Source organism: Nicotiana tomentosiformis, chromosome 2 (genome assembly GCF_000390325.3).
Source record: "Nicotiana tomentosiformis chromosome 2, ASM39032v3, whole genome shotgun sequence".
In the NCBI taxonomy this organism is placed as follows: domain Eukaryota; kingdom Viridiplantae; phylum Streptophyta; class Magnoliopsida; order Solanales; family Solanaceae; genus Nicotiana; species Nicotiana tomentosiformis.
In genome coordinates this window covers 93,987,192-94,009,082 of record NC_090813.1, presented here as the reverse complement: position 1 = coordinate 94,009,082, position 21,891 = coordinate 93,987,192, and the positions used below count along the sequence as shown (strand labels likewise).

At 34.5% G+C, this 21,891-nt stretch overlaps 2 protein-coding genes across 2 annotated transcripts; both read right to left on the bottom strand.

Moving 5' to 3' along the window:
• Positions 1–449: 449 nt before the first annotated feature.
• LOC104107954 (protein NRT1/ PTR FAMILY 5.8) lies at positions 450–13,127 on the bottom strand. The gene is made up of 6 exons (XM_009616925.4): positions 13,034–13,127; positions 12,810–12,926; positions 4,053–4,228; positions 3,560–3,777; positions 1,711–2,234; positions 450–1,445 (listed from the first exon to the last, which is right to left on the bottom strand). Exons 3-6 carry the CDS (start codon positions 4,105–4,107, stop codon positions 626–628), a joined length of 1,617 nt encoding a protein of 538 aa, XP_009615220.1. The 5' UTR covers positions 4,108–4,228; positions 12,810–12,926; positions 13,034–13,127; the 3' UTR covers positions 450–625.
• Positions 13,128–13,896: 769 nt separating this feature from the next.
• On the bottom strand, positions 13,897–20,903 carry LOC104108022 (alpha-mannosidase 2). The gene is made up of 4 exons (XM_009617011.4): positions 20,226–20,903; positions 19,148–19,297; positions 18,627–18,659; positions 13,897–17,242 (listed from the first exon to the last, which is right to left on the bottom strand). Exons 1-4 carry the CDS (start codon positions 20,769–20,771, stop codon positions 14,507–14,509), a joined length of 3,465 nt encoding a protein of 1,154 aa, XP_009615306.1. The 5' UTR covers positions 20,772–20,903; the 3' UTR covers positions 13,897–14,506.
• Between the last annotated feature and the right edge of the window lie 988 nt (positions 20,904–21,891).

Genomic DNA, 21,891 nt, shown 5'->3' with positions numbered 1-21,891 from the left:
TGATGCAAATTATTATTTATACCAAATTATTATTCATCAACTCTTCTAATTCTAAAATAGTGCTAATATTTGCCACAATCACGAACACAATTGTCACGTTTATATTCTTTAATATACTAAGCTTCAAACCAAAGAAATTGTTTTGATGAACCTGTCTTAAACGTCAAAAGTAGTAGTAGAACCGTAGAAGTGTCATTTTGGCTAGTTGGGTCAATTTGGGCCTAATGTGTTATAACCTAACCCATTCTATTCAAAACCATATTCTTATTTGCTTGTTTGTTTTTTATTATTCTTTCCAAATCAAACCAAAAATAGCTCTCTTTTTATTGTAGAGGAAGCAGTAAACAAACGTTTTTTTTTTTTTAAGTGACCAAGTATTTTGGTTATAGATTAGTTTGGATTGTGTCCCCATATTAGTCATGACAGATAGAGCCCTTCCAGAAAAAAAGAAAAAAGAAAAACTCCAAAATTTATCTTATTTATATACAATCTTTGATGATTTACAATAAGTACAGAACCTTCTATTTCTCCTAGAAACTAGAAATGAATGTCATTATGTCACATCACAAAATACAGCATTCGACAATAACGAGCTATCTGTCAACTTAGAGTCACTACCAACACTCTAATCAACTATAGTCCTGCTTCTGTAAAATCGACAGAAAACCATGAATAATAGAAAACTTGCTGCACTTGACAAAGCCAGAAACCAATAATAGTTGTCGAAACGGGCTTTTCTCATGTCATCAGCGAACCAATTCTGCTTTGCTCCTCTTGTACTTGTCAATTTTTCGATCACGGATATAAGGAATGAGCTGAAGAAACTACCACACCCAAAAACACTAGTATAAAGGGCAATGCCTAATGTTCTCATATTTATAGGAACTTCAGAATAAAAGAACTCTTGCATTCCAACAACTGTGAATATATCTGAAATTCCCAGGAGAATGTATTGAGGGAGCAACCAAAATATGCTCATTGGCACAGTTTCTGAAGAAGTTACCAAATTTCTGCTGATCTCGAGTCTTTTTCTTTCAGTAACAGCTGCAATTATCATTGCTATTACTGAAAGGAACATTCCTATTCCCATTCTCTGCATCACAGTGATACCCTTCTCGTTCCTTGTGAAAACGCGAACGAAGGGGATGAAGAACGTGTCGTACAGTGGCATGAGCAGAATTATAGATATGGTAATTGAACTCTGAAGCGCAGCTGGTGGAATTCGGAAATTGTTTCCTATGTTTCTCTTCATTGTCACACCTTGCTTAGTAAAGAACGTTGCAGGCTGTTGAAAAATTACTGCAAACATCAGAAGCAGAGTCCACACTGGTAGTAGAGGCAGTACTACTTTTAGAATTTTAACAAAATTGATCCCATTCTCCGATTTTTTGTCTGCGCCATCTTTGCTCCCTGAATCTTGTTGGCAGAGTGGTCTATCTTCAAGTCTATGAACAAAAATCAGCTATAATGAGCATTACTTGACCAAGAAATTTATATATTTTGCAAATCATTTAAGTTATATATACTGATTTTGACATAGTATAGCAGGTTAGTTACCTTTTTACTTACTCTAAAGTTACCAATTAGTACTTATTATAGATATTTACATGTGATTATTTTACAAGTGATCTGATTGTGTAAAAAAAACTTTTACATGGTCAGTGCATAGAATTTAAACTCGCAAAAAAAAATCCTTAAAGAAATACTTACTCGATCTCACTGACATTTGACTTGTTAGTATATGTTGGAACAGAAATCTCACCACAGGTCAATCTTGAGGTAGCTGCTTTAATAGCTTTAACTATACGATCTCCCAATGACTTAATATGAATAATTTCTCCATCCTTGTGTGTATAAAATCGGTTCCCAAATCTGAAGACTATAACTGATATAACCATAGCAATTGAAGGAATGGCGAAACCTAAGCCCCATCCTAATGTGTCCTGTATATATGACATAATAGACACTCCTAGCAAGCTTCCACAACATATACCAAAATACCACCATTGGAAGAAGGAACTTTTCTTCTTGGAGCTTTGATCATTTTTACTACTCGGCAATTCTTCATCATCGTCAAATTGGTCTGCTCCAAAAGCTTGCAAAGAGGGGTTGTAACCGGCTTGGCCGAGTGAAATTAAATTCAGAGACCAAGAAAAAGATGAAGTGAAGCCAGATTTGTCAGCGGAATTAGGCCATGGCCATTGTAATGCCAATGATGTCAAAGCTAAAAGACCCTGATTGTTTAATTGTCAAAGAGAGTTATTGTTAATATCTCCATTTAGATGTCACTATAATATAGTATAGTACTAATCTGCTGGTCATATGCAGTCAGGAAACTGCAACTTTTGTACTATTTCTTAGTGTTAAATGTCTTTCCTTAACCGCCAGCGATACTAAACTGTAAGTATTCAAGAATAATCAAGCACTGAGGTTCAACGTACAATAGTTTTAAAATTTTACTCCTTGTTTAGAGGACATAACAAATGGTTTCAAATCAACTGTTTTTATAACAGTAATTATTCTCAGAAAAATGAGAAGTGGTAAATCTTTATGCATTATGCACTGAGCAGACATTATAAATGCGCGATACACTAAGTCACACCTGAAGCAGCAATAATGTACGTAAATGAGTTGACAAAAAACAAACTTAAAACTGTATACGTAGTACATACTTTAAAAAAAGCTTTGATAAAGATGCATTTATTACGTGCAAGATTAATTAGGTTATAATGCAACGTTATTGCGCTCTAGACAGATGAAAAAAGGTGAGTGATGACTCAGGCTCCACGTCCACGGTCCACCGTGGCTTTTGCTAATGATCTACGTGTAGATAATCCACTAATTCAACACTAGTACACCCAAATACGCAACAGAATCAGCATAATTTTTTTTCTTCCTCAATAATGCAAAAAATAATCTTTTCAAAGATCAAAAAAAAAAATCCAGACTGAGATAAAAAATACTACACCTACTTTGATTGACATAGACACTAGCTATCTAATAACACGAATATACTACAGAATAGCCAGGATATATAGCTCCTAACATATAATTTGAAGAAGTGCAATTAGTTTGAGTAATATCTACTTTTTTATAAATTCCTGGACATACAGAAGAGACTGAAAATTATAATAAGAAGATAAACTTAAAAAAATACAAGAATATCACGTTTTATGAGATTCGAACTTGCAACCTAACACAATTTTTGACCCATGTTAGACTAGAAGTTTCCTCCGTATCAAGAACTCAACACTTTATATTACACAATAATTTTGAAGTTCTGTTTCTATACTCTCTATTGCTCAAGGGTATTCAATTGAACCCTCCGAACCATGTAACTCTGTCCAAGTTGGACCTAGAAAAGCATTTCTTTACTTTAATCAGAGGTATAAATTAAATAACCGCACTGGCTAAGTGATCGGGAATTTTTCTAACCTATATACAAAACGTAATTTTTCGATCAAGGGGTCATTAGGACAACGTGGCTTCGCCCCTGAATACCCGGTGTGATTAAGTTTTTACTGATGCTGTAGAAAGGTAAAGAAAGGAAAGTACTTACCGCAACATAAAGAGAGGAAGAAGCCAGTACAGTGGTGTAACGGTCCAAATAAGAATCAGCTAATGGAGCAACAAGGAGTGGGAGCATAGACGTAATACCACACCAATTGTTAACCTTCTTTGCCGCCGCTGAATTGCTCATTTTGACCACATCTGTTAGATATGTCACTAAGTTTGACGCCACCCCTTTGAATGCAAACCTCTCCATTCCCGCTATCACTGTCCAATTTCAAAACACGTCCATGTAAATATGCAAGAATGAAAGACAAGTTTATTGCGAGAATTACGAAGCAAAAAGGCAGCCCGCTATATGTGCGGGTTCCGGAAAAGGACGAACCAAAAGGGTTTATTGTATGAAACCCTGCCCTGCATTTTTACATAAAGTTATTTTTACGGCTCGAACTCGTGACCTCCTAGTTACATGGAGATAACTTTACTAAAATTACAAAGCAAGAGGAGATTAAAATCTAGGAACAAACTGAAGATTAAATTACCTATGAGGAGAATACATGGTTTGTTGAGACTTGTTCGACTTTGTCCGCCAGCCATGAGGTGATTTAGAAAGAATGATCGTATAAGTTGAAAAAAAAGGAGGGATTGGAGAGGAGAGCGAGGTTAATAATATGTTATTGTTGCTTTCATCGGTCTGCTCTTAGTATTTCAGTCAGTGCTACACAAACAAACACACAGTATTAATATATATAGTGCCGTACTCCAACGATGTCTTTATATTTAGATTGGCTCAATTCCAACAAGGCCGTAGTGATTTAAAAGTAGAAAAAGAAGGTCAGTCTCAGCTTTCAGTACGTAAGATAATCAACTTTTTCAGAGACGTATAATGGAACGCTAGACCAAAAGCACTTAAAGTGTATGATACTAGCATAGGAAAAAAAAGTTATGATTTTTTGTCGCACGTTGATAAGAGATACTATTACTAAATATTTGTTAAATAGTACTCAGAACTGAATGCAAACTGACTCCGATATTGTCAATATAAAGAATAAAATAAATTCTTGATCTTCTTTGATTTACTTCAAATCTTGGTAGATAAAAATTTGTCGTGCCTATATTGGTAAGAAAGAAAGAACGGAAACCTTGGAGCAATGGTAAATTTATTTTCGTATGACTTATAGGTTATAAGTTCGAGTCGTACAATCAATTATTGATACTTGTATTAGAATAAACTGTCTATATCACATATCCTAAGATGCAACTCTTCTTCGAATTCTGCATAAATGTCGAATACTTCGTATATCGAACTGTCCTATATAAATAAAAAAAATCTATGAAATAATATAATATTCGAAATGCATATAAGCTGACTCAGAGATTATAAGATGAAAGAAGTTATTTGAATGGTAATATAATTAACTTTCCTAAAAGAGTACTTAAAAATGGAACACTGGACAATCACTAAAATTTCCTGTTGGCAAAGTTGTTGTTGAAAGATTTTAAGTCTAAAAGGCATGCATTATACAGCATTCCACGTTTTAAGTTGGTAGTGTGATCACGTTTAATTTTAGATACTTTTATTTGTGTCCCGGAGCCAGGATTTCAAGTTTATGAGTTTGAAATTCTAATCGTTTGAAGTTATTGAGTTCTAAATTAATAATTTATAAATATTCAATAAAAATTTTAAGACAAATACAAAATTCAAACCAAAGCTATTGGGTTCGGTTGTACCCGCTTCCGGCACTCTAGCTCAGCCCTGTTTGTATCTTCATGCAAAAAAGCTCATAACATTTCTGACTCCCAAACGTATGTTAGTTTCATGATGTTGCATATTAATGCTTACTGCTGCTTGACATATGGCAGTTGCAACCACTTGGATTACCTTAACACTTGCCAGGTAATAGCTTCAGAAACATATATTTACTACTTCTGTAAATTGGATAAATACAGAAACAATCACTTTTATTTCAGTTACGGACAAAACCCTCCGCCATAATCAAATCTATTCAATTAAAAACAGGAAACGTGACTGCTATAACTTCGAGTTTAACGGAATTTGGCGTTTTCTTTACAAATAGTTATGGTTTAATCCTAAGAACAATCCTTTTTCGTATGTGTGTTTTTCTTTCTTTTTTTCTCCCTAAACTGAAAATTTAAAGTTTTTTTCTGAAAATTGTGTTTTGGGAACATAACAATACGTTCAAAAGAAAACGTAGAAGATTGGCTTTCTGCAGAATTTATTTTTAAATAAAAAATACGAGAGATGAACATACAAACCTAAAAGAAATTAGTGTTACAAAGGTCAACTAAGGAAGTGGTTGAATTTATTTTTATTATGTAAAAGTTTTAGAAGAAAAAAAGTTCTCAAGTAGAAAAGTACTATGCTTTACAGCACCGTTACGCCCAAACTTTGATTTGTGTGCCTTAGGTGCTGAATGAGACCAAAACCACGCAAGGCATCAAATAAGTAAAATGTGCCGCTTGTGAATGTTCATTGGAACAAACTGTTAGACATTACCACGTAGTATGCATTAAAACTTACAACTATGACAGAGGAGAGACCTCGTATTCAATTCGCAAAAAATGCACATTGTATTAAAGCACATGTTAATGAAATTAAGCAGCACCGGATTGTAATAGTCCTAACTTATTAATGATAAAGAAAGTGGATATTAATTTTCTATAACTACAATATACGTATTTATTCTCTATAGTTAACATTTTGTTGCTATCCGGATATATTTGATGTATTCGCGCTTCTATATTCATAAATACAGTCATGTAATTCGCCTAATAAATAAGGAGTACAACTGTATAATAACAGATAGAGTAATCAATTAGCGTGTATCACTCTTAAACGCTCTTAACTCAATCAATTCAAACACGTCTCGTTATCATGCCATAATTAGAAGATTTTTTCAAACATCTAGGAAAAAAACATAGCATTGTATTCAGCGTCAATGCTCTAATTTTGATTCCTCCCTTCCATGTTTGTTTAATTTGTTAAAGATTTTGTATTTCGATACTTGAACTCATGAATTATACATGACTTGAAATTTTTGCGCTTTTAAGTTTCTTAATGTATTTGATTGTTCCTGAATGATTGTATTAAAGGTATATGGATATATACAGTATGATTAAGTTTCCCGATACATTAAATAATTATTGTATTCATTAAACCAGGTTGTATACATTGATGGCATGTATATGTATTTCTATTGGCAACATACTGCCTGCAATTAACTATTGTATCATAAAGTGGATACAGGATATGCATATATACAGTAAGTATATGTATATATCCATACATATTATATGTATATGAATGTTGTTAAATACAACTAGGTGGTTACAGTACATTCAGTGTATTCAAAATAGGTTGTTACTGGACTTCAAAATACAGATAAATACAACTACATATGAATACATTATTTTTTGAGTATTTAAAATACAGTAAAGATAAAATACATGTTTGAATCATGAGAAATTGATACAGTACTATCAGTGTATGTGTATGTTACATACATCCTAAACATATCGGATGTATACAAAATATTTCAAAAGTTTAATATAACCGCTATATAGAATAAAATAAGACAAGTTAAAATAAATACAGGTGTAGATTTTGGAATCAACTATCCTGGAAATCTAACAAAATACATGCATGTATTCAGAACAAAAGTTGCGGAAAATCATGAAGAATTTAATCATAAGCTGAAATACAATCTGGAAAATATAAAACTATTCAATCACTATTTTTACAGATATATCTGATTTTGTGATTTGCCTAACAATCTTTGACGGTGCTTCATTATCACTTATCGCCTCGGCATCTAACTTTCGCATAGCGTAGTCCCAAAAGAGTGTATTATATCCTTGACGGAGTAAATTAGGATCAAAGACTATTTATGGAACCAACCCACATGTGCTCAAATACTCTACATATGCTTGAGTAATACTCTGATAAAGTAGGAGGGTGTTTAACAAAGAATTTTAATTCCTCCATAAAAATACCACAAAAGTAAATACATGCTTGAAATATATATAAATACAATTAGGTGGTTATAGTACTTTCAGTGTATTTAAAATATATGGTTTCTGACTTCAAATACATATATATATACAAGTATATTTGAATACATTATTTACATAGTATTCAAAATACAGTAGAGACAAGATACAAAGCTTGAATCATGAGAATAGTGATATAGTACTGTTATTGTATTCAGAATAGTTATTTTCTGAATTCAAATACAGATAAATATAACTATATACACAACCAAAAAAAATTGTACGAACTAAATTCATTGTATGAGAACAAACACCCTAATATCTCCAAATGTATAATGTATAAAAAATCAAAAAATTGAGTCTATATATATATAAAAAAGAAAGATTGTGATATACACAATATACATGTATGTAAAAATAAAAAAAAATATACATCACCTTCTTCTTTTGTGTTTTCGAGCTACTTCCTTTAGCAACCTGTTTTCCCTTGCTGCCGGAAGCAACATTGCTAATTTTTCTTCTTTTTTTCACATTTATGTTGTGTACCGAAACTTTAGAAACATAAGCAACTATAGCTCTTTTCAAAGATTTTGCATCTTCAACTTAATTCATAGGGTCATTGCGTAGTTGGTTCGCCTATCGGCTTCCATGGTTGCTACAGAACCTGCAAATACAACCTCATCTTGAATGATGCGCAAATCAAAATATGGCCCATCAAAATTGAGGGATTTAGTAGGTATACCTCGTGTAACCCTCTCCGGCGTGCTTAAATAATTCATTAATGTTGAAAATTGAAGTTTCTTATGAAAATCCTAATAATGGCGGAAATTAAAAGGAGAGTAAAGAGTAAAAGAAGAATGGCAAAGAAGTAAGAAATAACTACCCAAAAGCTTTACCAATTTGAGGGGAACCACGATTTTTAGAAGCAAAATCATAATGGATTCATGGAGAGAAATTCGCGCTTGAATTTGATTTGAGAATATTGCTAAGAGAGAAATCGTGTGATAACTGAAGAAGAAAATAGAACGTAATTGGTGTATTTCACACCTATACTGTAGTATACATAATAAATATGTATTTTACTATATAATATTAAAGGTAGTTATAAGTAATAATATTTTGAAAGTATTTTGGTTTATAATAAATAGGGTGCAATAACTATAGGATGTAAAGTGTTCTAGTATCATAGGGGAGTGGGTTGTTACATATGGTATCAGAGCCACTTCGCGTGCAACCTTCAACGATGGTGGGGCAAACCTCAGTGAGGACGTTGAGTCCCTAGGGGGTGTATGTAACACACTAGGTGAATCCCACATCGACAAAACGCAAAAGAGATGTCAGATATATAAGTAAACAAGCCTTAGGCCCTAGTGACGCGTTTTAAAGTCGTGCGAGCCTGGGCCTAGAGCAAACAATATCACTAAGAAAATTTTACATCTTATAGCTAACTATTGCACCCAATTTATTATCCAACACACTTTAAAAATATTATTATTTATAGTTACCTCTTGTATTATATACCAAAATACACATTTATTATGTATACTACAGTATAGGCATGAATACGCCGGTTACGTTCTCTTTTCTCCTTCAGTTAGCACACGATTTTTCTTTTTCTCTCAACAAAATTCTCAAATCAAATTCAAGCATGAATTTCTCTCCATGAATCCACCACGATTTTGCTCCTAAAAATCATGGTTCCTCACAAATTGGTAAAGCTTTTGGGTAGTTGTTTATTACTTCTTTGCCATTCTTCTTTTACTCTTTACTCTCCTTATTTCCGCCATTATTAGGATTTTTATAAGAAACTTCAATTTTCAACATTAATGGATTATTTAAGTACGCCGGAGAGGGTTACACGAGGTATACCCACTAAATCCCTCAATTTTGATGGGCCATATTTTGATTTGCGCATCATTCAAGAGGAGGCTGTATTTGCAGGTTCTGTAGCAACCATGGAAGCCGATAGGCAAACCAAACTACGCAATGACCCTATGAATTAAGTTGAAGATGCAAAATCTTTGAAAAGAGCTATAGTTGCTGATGTTTCTAAAGTTTCGGTACACAACATAAATGTGAAAAAAAAGAAGAAAAATTAGCAATGTTGCTTCCGGCAGCAAGGGAAAACAGGTTGCTAAAGGAAGTAACTCGAAAACACGGAAAGAGGAGGTGATGTATTTTTTATTTTTTATTTTTGCATACATGTATATTGTGTATTTCATAATCTGTCTTTTTTATATATACATAGACTCAATTTTTCATTTTTTTTTTATACATTATACATCTGGAGATATCAGGGTGTTTGTTCTCATACAATGAATTTAGTTTGTACAAGGTTTTTCTTGTTGTGTATGTAATTGTATTTATTTATATTTGAATTTAAAAAATAACTATTTTGAATACACTACAGTAATATATCACGATTCTCATTATTCAAGCTTTATATCATGTCTCTACTGTATTTTGAATACTATGCAAATAATGTATTCAAATATACTTGTATTTATCCGTATTTGAAGTCAGAAAACATATATTTTGAATATACTGAAAGTATTGTAACCACCTAATTGTATTTATCTGTAGTTCAAGTATGTATTTACTTTTTTAGTGTTTGTATGCAGGAATTAAAATTCTTTGTTAAATACCCTCCTACTTCATCAAGGTATTTACTCAAGCATATGCAGAGTTTTTGAGCACATATGGATTGGTTCCATAAACAGTCTTTGATCCTAATTTACTCCGACAAAGATATGGTGTACTCCTTTGGGACTATACTATGCAAAAGTTAGATGTCGAGGCGATAAGAGATAATGAAGCACCGACAAAGATTGTTAGGCAAATAATATAATCAGAATCATTTGTAAAAATAGTGATTGAATCGAATACTTTATGTTTTCCAGATTGTATTTCAGGCTTTCAGCTTATGACTGAATTTTGCATGGTTTTCCGTAACTTTTGTTCTGAATACATGAATGTATTTTGTTGGATTTCCAGAATAGTTGATTCCAAAATCTACATTTGTATTCATTTCACTTGCCTTATTTTATTCTATATATCGGATATATATTGAACTTTTGAGATGTTTTGCATACAGCCAGTGTGTTCAGGCTATATGTAACATACACATATACTTATAGTACTGTATCAATTTTCGCATGATTCAAACCTCTATTTTATTTGTATTTTAAATACTCCGAAAATAATGTATTTATATGTAGTTGTATTTATCTATATTTTGAAGTCCAATAATAACCTATTTTGAATATATTGAATGTACTGTAACCACCTAGTTGTATTTAACAACATCCATATACATATAGTATGTATGGATATATACATATACTTACTGTATATATGCATGTCATGTATCCACTTTATGATACAGTAGCTAAGTGCAGGCAGTATGTTTCCAATAGAAATACATATACGTACATATAATTACAATCAATGTATACAACCTGGTTTAATGAATACAATAATTATTTAATGTGTCGGAAAACTTAATCATACCGTATGTATCCATATACCTTTAATACAATCATTTAGGAACAATCAAATACATCAAGAAACCTAAAAACTCAAAAATTTCAAATCACGTATGATTCATCAATTCAAGTATCGAAATACAAAAGTTTTAACAAAATAAACAAACATGGAAGGGAGGAATCAAAATCAGAGCATTGAGGCTAAATACAATGCTTTGTTTTTTGCTAAATGTCCGAAAAAATATTCCAATTATGGCATGATAATGAGACGTGTTTGAATTGATTGGGTTGAAATCGTTAGGGAGTGATATACGCTAATTGATTGCTCTGTCCGTTATAATACAGTTGTACTCCCTATTTATTAGGCAAACTACATGACTGTATTTATGAATACAGAAGTGCGAATATAGCCGGGTAGCAACGAAATATTAACTATAGGAAGTAAATATGTATATTGTAGTTATAGGAAGTTAATAGCCACTTAGCTATAGTGGTTTCTAAAAATTTCTCATGATACTATCCGCTCTAGCTCATGCCTGCACGACTTTAAAATGTATTATTAGGGTCTAAGGCTTGTAAACTACCTAATATTTAATTAAAATCGCAAGCAAAAACCATGTCATAATTACACAACAATTATGGGTCATTCAAATGTGGTGTTGATCCATATCCTAAAATCCAACAGTTAACGTGAGTATGAATCTGATCTTTAGATCCACACCCGTATTCGAACAACATAATCAGGTACTCCTTAATTTATGATCTGATAATAAATATAAATCCAAATTTTAAAATTAGCTTAGCTAAGGTCAACTAAATGAATTCTTTTTAAATCATCCCTTATGCTCCATTCTAACATATTTCCAACTTATAATTAAAAAGCAACGAGTGCAATAATACTACTCCACGTCACTTCAATTTTTGGATCCAGATCATCAGCTAATCTATGTGATGCGATATCCTTTTTAGGAACAAAAGAAGAGAATGTTGACATAAAGATGCTACAATGACAACATCGAAAAGAAAAGATTTTCATCTCCAAGATACAAAGAACAAAGAGTTAAAAATCTTTTATTTAGTGGTGAATGAGTAATGAAATTGCTCCAATTGGCAGTGAAGTGGTGGTGGTTTGGTGATATGGAATTCACTTCCTTTTTTTTCCTTTTGACTCCACTTTTCCTTTACTTAGTGCTTAGAAACCCCCATAAGCAAACCTAGTTCAAAACTAAAACGTTTAACCTTCCGAATATTCTGAACGAGCTAATCAGTTGTAGCCCAATGTCTAGTCATTTCAATTTTGACGACAATGCCATATATCCTCACAAAACATTATTGCGATATATGGATAGAATTACAACCTTTTATTATGTGTAAGTGCATCTCCTTTCTTGCATGCATTAAACAATAATATAAAGTTGCAAGCTCCATTTTATCGCATAATGGTGCATATATGGTCCAAACTAGAGTAATGACACACAAAATCGAACATCGTACGTTTCCTAAAAAGATGTATGGATATAAAGTAGAGAGCACCAAAATAAGAAATTGCGTAAATGGTTAGTAGACTACCGATGGTTTTATTATTGACAATAAACAGAAGCCTATTAATTTATCTTTATTTAGTATAGTATTTACTCATTTCAAATTAATATCAGTGATTCAGTGGCAATCGGTTTTGTACGTCGCAAATGAATGGTGTACTGCACAGTTGTACTACAAAAATTTAAATCTGCCGCTGTTTAATTAATAGCAATGATTTAACATGTTGAAAGTATAGTTATGTACGTAAAGGCATATGCACACCTGATTTAAACTTTAATCACGCAAAGGAGGCGAGAATGCAAAGCGCCAATTAGATGTTCGTCACCGGAAATTCTCCAATTAGATGCTAGCTCGTCGGTAATCTCGATGATTATAAATCTATGACCAAAATGAAAAAGAATAGAGATGTTATTAAATTACTTTCCTTTACGAATTAAGCCCTCTGCAGAAAAATACGAATGAAAAAGTGGAGTTTCAGCCGTTACCATTTGGTTTCTCCGTTTTGCATGCAATCTCGTTGGAATCGCTAAGCTCCTTAATTATTATTTTTTAAAAAGACTTGAGATTTTTTTTTGGGGGGGGGGGGGGGGGGGCGGGGGGAGGAGGAGAAGGAGGAGGTTGCATTGTGATTGGGATTGACTTGTGTAAAGCATTCTGTTACCGCTTTTTAAGAGGTCTTAGAATTCTTCAAACTCTTAAATTCTTAATAGTTCCCAAAAATTCATTTCAGTGATACTATTGGACTATGAGTTTAATATATAGTAGAAAATATATTAAGATAATACTAAAAAAGATAAATTCAAAAGAAAAGATGCAGTAGATGTTAATGCTTGAAAATCTTCAAAATGAAAAGCGTCATTTAAATTGAACTGCTTACTTATGGCAAGTAATTTCCAGATTCAAATAATGAGCAAAACATGAGCCATAAGTTGCCCAAAAATAGTAGACGTAGATGATCTATAAAATCGACTTCAGCTTTCTTAAAAGTTGATGTGATATGCAACAAATCCTCTTCCAGGGTAGGGGTAAGGCTGCGTACATCTCTAACCTCATCAGACCTCACTTGTGGAAATACACTGGGTGGTTGTTGTACAACAAATATAATTACAAGCTTATTACAGTGCGCAGACGGACTAAGAGGTGATCTTAGCAATTCATGCATAATAGGAAATAGAAGAACTCATTTTTGAATTGTCTATTATATAGAGAATTAGAGATATATATAGCTAGCCCATATTTGGTAAAGATTCATCAGTGTACTCAGAGGAAAATTCGACGAGCATTTATCTTAGAAGTTTGATGTTCTTATGTTGAGTCCGTCTGCTACATATTTGTGTGAAGTGGAATATTGCCGAATCAATAAACAAGATGCACTGATATTCCAATTCCCGTTAATATACATGATATCAAGTTTATGAAAGGTAAGCTAGAATGTAATTGAGAAACACAACATGTCCATCCCAGCATGCTGCCATTTATCCTTCTTAGACAATTGTGTTTCAAGACTCATTTGGACAACAAGCAATGCCATATTTAGCATAACAACAAAAGAACTTTGTATTCTAAACAACCTCAATTTCTATCCTATCTGATTCAAAATTACCTGAACATTCTAATCCTGCAAACTTTTAACACACTCCTGGAAGAGAACCATGTGCAATGCACTTCTCCTTTTATGTGATGAGATATACTGTCAACACCAGCAGCTTTGGTAAAGTTCTCTGCATATTTTCTGATGTAGCTGTTACAGCAGGAAAACTTCCCAAGCCCTCAGGCTCAATTGGCAATGTCAAAAAACCCACTAGGCAAACCACAACTGTCAGAATTTTCACCTTCATCTTTCCAAATTACAGTAGATGATTCCAGTTATAATTTGGAAAAAGTGTTGCAGTGGTGGCCCTTGCACTAGCACCGTAATTCAGCTTCAGTTGGGAAAAAAATATACAAGTGCTCTACCTTCACTGGTGGGGCCTTAGTTCCAATTTATAAGCCTGTATCTCCATTGGGGAAATGAGGACATGCCCGTCATGAGCTCCATCTCCAAAATGGTCACTATAACCAAGCATCTCTGCATCGTCATGCAAAAGATTTAAAGAAGTAGCCTTTGCATTCAACACAGCTAGGCTCTTGAACATGTCAAACAGATTAACGGGCACATCAGCTACACTTGAACATTCTGACCTGCCCTTTCGACAGTAAGAAGAATCCCAATGACGTCTCTGAAAGACTAGGACAAATCTAGGCTCTTCAAGTTGTTGTTGGGTATACTTGAGAGGGCGAGGAACCTTGAAGTTGACAATATGCAAGTCACATGGTAAAGAAGCTGCCAGGGGAGAAAAGGACCTAGGGGGCGGCTGTACAGAGATTTCCTCAGATTTCTTAGCAATGAATACATGAAGGGGATAGTTTAGGTGGGCACCAACCAAATGCGATAAAAGGGAAGGATGTAGGGGATGAGGACCTGTAGTGTGGTTTGCAGCTGCTGTAATATTAGACTCCAAAAGAATATGGAAAACAACATTCATTGCGCGGTTATCCATCACCGCTTGGCCTAGACCACGTCCATCATCCCTTACCAATCTCCTGTCAAGCATTATCTCCAACCATCCATCCTTGAGACTTGCAACACCCAAAGACTGCCGAGTGTGGACTGAGAAGCGATGTCCACTTGGTCCTTGCATAAATGCAAGGGAAGGCATTGGATAATAGTTGCCCTGTGTAGGGATCTTATCATAGGTTTCTCTACGGCTCATCTGGAATCCATTTAGATCAGAATGGAAAATCCTTTTGTTCTCGATATCAGTCTTGTACCTAACTATCAATTCCCTGTCATTGAATTCATGACCAAGAAGCTCAACATGATACTCCTTCTCAATAATGTGTTCCTGTATGGTATTATGACCATTATATATACGGGTACTGTGGGAAATTGGAGACTTGTCCCATGCTGTCATTGGGTAAGAATAGACCTCCTGTACCAAATGGCCCACCGAGACAACCATTATCCCACCAGCTTGTATGATTGGCTCAGCCTCACCCTCCGGTTTGAACAGGTAGGCTCCACCTGAGCTAGAGTACATATCAATTTCTTCATCTATAACATTTTGTCTGCCATCACTATGGCTTACTTTCTGCAACAAGCCAAACTTGGTACTGAAGGTTACTGTCAGATGTTCATTCTGGATTGCTGCTTCATTGCTGTCCAACTTTGAGCAATTGTATGGTGCAGGGCAGGAGAAATTTCCAGACGGCACTAATATTCTAAGTTGTGCAGGTATGGCCTTCTCACATCCAGCAAATCCATTAGCAACGTAATACGTTTGCAATCCCATGGCAGGTACTGAAGCTTTCCAGTAGACACGATGTCTTCTCGAAAAAGTTTTTTCCTTATCATGTGACAATTCTGGAGATATCTGGCTTTTAATACATGTCCAGTTTGAGTCCAAGATTGTTACATCCGGCCTCTCAACAGTGACCATGACAACTTCATTTCTAGTCTGCTCTGATGGATTAAAAAGGACTACAGTCTGAACAGTTCCTTCACGAGCACTAATGACTTTAACCACTGGTTGGGCATCATATTTAGATCTCACCTGTGCTGGTTCAAACTGAGAAGGATGTTGGTCATTTTTCTCATGGCGGATCCCTAACAACACCTCAATAGCCTTAGACATAAAAATTTGAAGGTCTTGCAGAGCCATGTGCATCCGTGTCCCATAGTCCTGCACCACATGGTCCTTGGCAGTACCAGTGACCCCATCATGATGCTGAAAAAGTGCCAAGTTCCTTCTCGCTGCAGTCAACTTGTAGGAAAATCCAGTAGGCAATTTTTCACACTGTGCTCTCTGGCAGTATCCTAATAAGAAAGCCATCAACATTTCGGCGCTGCGAAGGTTATGCTCCAAAACACGATCAACTGCCTTGAAGAAAGGCCTGGAGACATAATAGCCACTCCAGTAATCCTGTTGCCTGTCAGCATAAGTGAAGAAATCACCTGACAGAGAAGGAAAACCTCCAATCTCACCAGAACCAATCTCATGCGGACGAGAATAGTTTATTCTTTCAGCCTCATCACGCAGCGTTCGGAAATAATCATCTAAAGTACCAAACTTTGCCTCTGCATTCAAGCTAGGGTTAGAATTGATATAATCAAACAGCAGTTGGTAATTCCGAAACTGAGCTTCTGCTTCATCAACACTGACATATCGGAAATCATCACCGAGGGGAACAAGAAGTGTATTTGTTCGATATAGTGTTGATTTCTTTCTATACTGATCTAATAGTTTAAGTGCTCTTTCCTTCACATTTTCCGGGGTGGTCTCTTCAGGATTCTCTCCCCAAGGACATCGTTCATAGGGAAAAACATACATTCGAGCAAAGTCAAACTGACAACAAATTGCAGGCTCAGGCCCACAAGTATGTGGAATATCATAGGAATAAAATGGCATCATATGGACAAAAATATCAGTTCTTTCTTCAGCATCCCAGCTCTGCCGCCACACGTATTCCAAATTCTGGTATAAAGCCAGTTCCTTCTTCAACTCATAATGAGTTCTCTGTATAAGCATGTTCTCGAAACCCATTCGCCGCAAAAGATATGCCATAGTTGGTGAATAACCAAAAGGATCAATAGACCAAGAATTTTTAGGAATTACACCTATAGTCTCATTCAACCACATATTTCCTTCTGTAATCTGAACATGAATGCAAAAACCAAGATCTACATTAGCGAATATTGAAGAGAAGCACATAACGGAATGAGAAGCATATGAATAAGAGACCATCGTGCATTAAGAAGAAAACAGAATAAGCACCAAAACATGCAAAACAAGGATGGGAGAAAAACTAATTTATCCAATCGGTAGGATCTAATTTAAATCAAGTTAGGTTGGCAGAGAAATTTGCAACAATCTCACAGACTAACTAGAGTTAAATGACATCAAATCTTTTTTCGATTGTTAGTCAAACGACATAATATCTACGTAATGTGAAACTATCACGATGCGGAAATCCAGCATGTGTACCCATATACCAAACAGATTCAGTTGACCTTTAATAATTAATACCCCCTTTAGGTTAATAATCTCAACAACAACAACAACAACCCAATATAATCCCACTAGTGGGGTATGGGAAGGGTAGTGTGTACGCAGACCTTACCCCTACCATGAGGTAGAGAGGTTGTTTCCAATAGACCCTCGGCATCCTTCCCTCCAAGAACTCCCCACCTTGCTCTTGGGGTGACTCGAACTCACAACCTCTTGGTTGGAAGTGGAGGTTGCTTACCATCAGAGCAACCTCTCTTGTCAAATAGTATAATCCCATTATTAACCCCTTTAGGTTAATAATCTCAAATAGTGAAATCGATTTGACAAATTTCCATGCAAGATAAATTCTAGTTACAGCCAATATTTAATAACTCTAGACGAAATTTCCTATAACATATTTACTAGAGAAAAAGATTGGATGAATTTTAAGATTTTAGCTATGACTCTTTTGTATATAAGACGTAATCTTTTGATAATTATATGAAGTAAAATATACCAGTAATGCAATAGGATGTGGCCTTTATGAGTGTTTGATATCTCATTAATTTTCTCAAAATGAGCTAATTATCATCACAAGAGTACCAAATTTAGCATGCTCACACTATTCTTTTCAAAATGCACCTAATGACTACTAATTAGAAGCTTTTTACGGTTCCTAATATTATTAATCATTTGAGAGTTACCTGAAATACAAAAGCATAACGACATAAACCACTTACTCCATGTGTCGAGTATTCCAACAATCAGCATTCACCACAAGGTTCACAACAACATTGAAGACAAATCTAGAATTATACTTGGAGGACAAAAACCATCATAGCACTTCCCTAAATTAAAGAAATGTTCTCGATTTCTAATAGTGTTCTAATCTGTCATAATTACAAATCATAAGCAAAATTTCATAACTACAACCAAAAGGAAGATACAATCTCCTCTTTTTCATTTATAGATACAATCATTACTGCATGATACAGCAAATTCGCATAGATAACTAAGGCAGTGAAGATTAAAAGAAAAGCCTCTTGCTTACCTGTTCAATGATTGCGAAGTAATGTGAATTAGCCTGCAGAAAAAGAAAAAGATGAAAGGCCGTAAGTCAACCATAATGACATAAGATTGCCAAAAGCTCCGTTTCCTAATGCTGTTTACAGGATTATTCAAAACAAACTTGAATCCTTCAAAAGCAATTTAATATCTGTATTTGGACGAAATTTACTAATAATTATGGCATTTCCTTTTAAATATTTTAACCAATTTATGCACTGAAAAGCTATTTATCACTGCAATTACACTTTGAATTGCATTACAGGAAGAATCATGACTCCCTCATAATAAGTTGCCATACTAAAACCATGGAAACTTGTTCTTTGAACCGCATGCTTGACCTGATTTTACCTAGTCCTGAATATATTCATGCTCAGAAAGAACTATAAAAAATAACCAACAAGAGAGAGAAAATCAATGATTTTCAAGCATCAACTTCAGAATTCATTTGGCCGTAAAACTAATGTTCTACTGTTTCAAAGCTATGTGACCTTCATGGAGGTTTACCTCATCATTCATCACCCAACCACCTCCAACAATTTCTAGCTGCCCATTCCTCACTAGATTGGCGAATGCCTCTTTCTTTTCCTCTGTTGCATCCCTCCACCATCTCTCCAGATAGGACATCTCTTCCCATATAAATTTCCGCCGAGAGTCCTAGAAGGAACAGAATTCAACAACCAAAAAGTTATTCAGCAATTCAACAGCTATGATAAACAATGAACAACAACTACCACTACTAATATGCCTCAATGCCAAACTAGTTAAGGCATGTTATATGACATGTCCATTCTGCTCCATTTGGGCCAGTTTCATTCCAACATTAATAAAGGGGTTCTTGAAAACTATGATTACCTAAGCACACACTTAAATAAGCTCAATTAAAACATTAGATAAACAGGGAAAATCAAATCTCATTACAAACCAAATGATCGAAGACCATCACATAACTGCATATAACCACCATACACTGCAATGTCTAATAAGTTTAAGTCCTATGCAGTGACGGTGTAAAATATATTTACACAATCAGGTACTTAAAAAGGTAACTGCAAGTAACGCTATTTAACAACATTAATTGGTAACATAGAACAAATGGTAAATAACCTCTGGTGTAAAAAATTAATTATAGTGTCGATGCATATAACTAGTTAAGGCATGTTATATGACATGTCCATTCTGCTCCATTTGGGCCAGTTTCATTCCAACATTAATAAAGGGGTTCTTGAAAACTATGATTGCCTAAGCACACACTTAAATAAGCTCAATTAAAACATTAGATAAACAGGGAAAATCAAATCTCATTACAAACCAAATGATCGAAGACCATCACATAACTGCATATAACCACCATACACTGCAATGTCTAATAAGTTTAAGTCCTATGCAGTGACGGTGTAAAATATATTTACACAATCAGGTACTTAAAAAGGTAACTGCAAGTAACGCTATTTAACAACATTAATTGGTAACATAGAACAAATGGTAAATAACCTCTGGTGTAAAAAATTAATTATAGTGTCGATGCATATAACTTAAATCCATGCCTAATTACTCTTAACACTAAACTTGACACTGAAATTACCTTTGGAAGCGTTTCAACAAGGGTATCAAGGATGTGCTTGGACTGTCTATCATAATATTCCTCAACCGTAAGCTTCCAACCAGGATCATTATGTGAATGTGGAACCACAAATATTTTCAATTTCTCAGAATCCCACTCGTCCCCTTTGTAAGTCACCTTCCAACCCTGCTTCCAGGGCCCACCATCTTCATCCTTAAACTGAATCTTATCGTACAAGCCCTTAGTAGTTATATCAACAACCGCGCCCGAAACGGCGTCGCTTCCAGGAGATTTACGGTAAGTGGGCTTTCTGGGACGAGGGAATCGGGCTCTGGAGGCCCGGAAATGGGATGAGAGAAGGGGGTTAGGAACTCCATAGCTATAGATGATGAGAAGGAAGATGAAGATAGAGAAAGAGAGGCCAATTGTGAAGAAGTTTGAGCGGAGGAAGTCTCTGAGGGCGGTGCGTCTGCGAGATTTACGAGGTTGTCGGGAAGGAGATGGTTTGGTGGTGGGGAGGAGTGAATGGGCCCACCCAGCTCCGCCGCGGCGGGAGGAGAAGGCCATGCTAAAGGGCGGTGATGGGCGGCGGAGGACTCAGATCTGCTGAGTAATATGGGTGATCGGAGAGTATCGGAAGTACTGAGTACTCCAGTGTGATGGGAAGCAAGACTTTGCGCTATTTTTTCACCTAACAGCTGGTTGTTAACGTATTGTATAACAAATTATGTTGTTTTTATTTAAAATTGATTGTATCGTAATATTAAATTTATTATTTCAAAATAATTAAAAGTCCTATTTTATGTAATAACTATTTTTTATTTTTTTTCTAATTATGCTCTTATTTATTATTTTATAATTTTATTTTATTATTTAATTTTTTTTATTTTAATTTAAAATCTTCGACCTATTGACCTAACTTATCTTTCTTTCATCTTTTCTAGAGTTGTTTTACCTTGTTCTTTTTATTTTTGAAGTCTCCCTTCGATTCTTTGTTTCTTTTCATTGTTTTAATTTTTTTTTGGTGTTGCTAATATTAGTTAACCTTTTTTTCATATTTTTGCTCTTGTTTCCAAGCTACGTAATTAATGATAAATTAATAGAAAAAGATTTTCTTAAATTATTTTTATATATAATTCTTGATAAATTTTATTTAAAATAATTACGGGTATTTTAGTCAACTTATCAGTTACATTACTGTACGATACAGTCAAACCAACAACAAAAATATTATTTAACAATAGCAAACGATACAATCTATTCAAACGTTATATCCATAAAATGATACATATAGTACAGTATAGTACAATACAGTACATTATAATACAACACAATACAATATATTATAAAATGATTTCTAGCCATCATCCAAACATAGTGTAAAGTAGGAAAACTTTTGATGCTCCTCAATCGACAACGATCACATACCAATCCAGTGTTTAATAAATTAATTTTAAAATATATATTATACTTTTTTGTAATAAGAGTGTATTTATTCATTAATAAAATGTCTTTAAAATAATGACATTACAACCCTTTTTACCTTGATAATGTAATTTCTTTACTGTATACGGTTAAAACCGATCCTCAGTCGTGAAGGTCGATCGAGGATGGCATTTCAATCGAGGAGTGCCTTCATGGAAACCCCGAGCGTATTCCGAGATTAGGGCGTCGAGCCCGGGCGCTC

Excerpts from the sequence above, each read along its gene's own strand:
- LOC104108022 (XM_009617011.4), bottom strand. The coding sequence starts at position 20,771 with ATGGCCTTCTCCTCCCGCCGCGGCGGAGCTGGGTGGGCCCATTCACTC. Across the intron at positions 18,660-19,147 it reads GTTGGGTGATGAATGATGAG|GCTAATTCACATTACTTCGC; the intron begins GTAAACCTCCAT and ends CTTTTTCTGCAG. Across the intron at positions 17,243-18,626 it reads ACTTCGCAATCATTGAACAG|ATTACAGAAGGAAATATGTG; the intron begins GTAAGCAAGAGG and ends ATTCATGTTCAG.
- LOC104107954 (XM_009616925.4), bottom strand. The coding sequence starts at position 4,107 with ATGGCTGGCGGACAAAGTCGAACAAGTCTCAACAAACCATGTATTCTC. Across the intron at positions 3,778-4,052 it reads ACCATGTATTCTCCTCATAG|TGATAGCGGGAATGGAGAGG; the intron begins GTAATTTAATCT and ends GAAATTGGACAG. Across the intron at positions 2,235-3,559 it reads CTTCCTCTCTTTATGTTGCG|GGTCTTTTAGCTTTGACATC; the intron begins GTAAGTACTTTC and ends TTAAACAATCAG.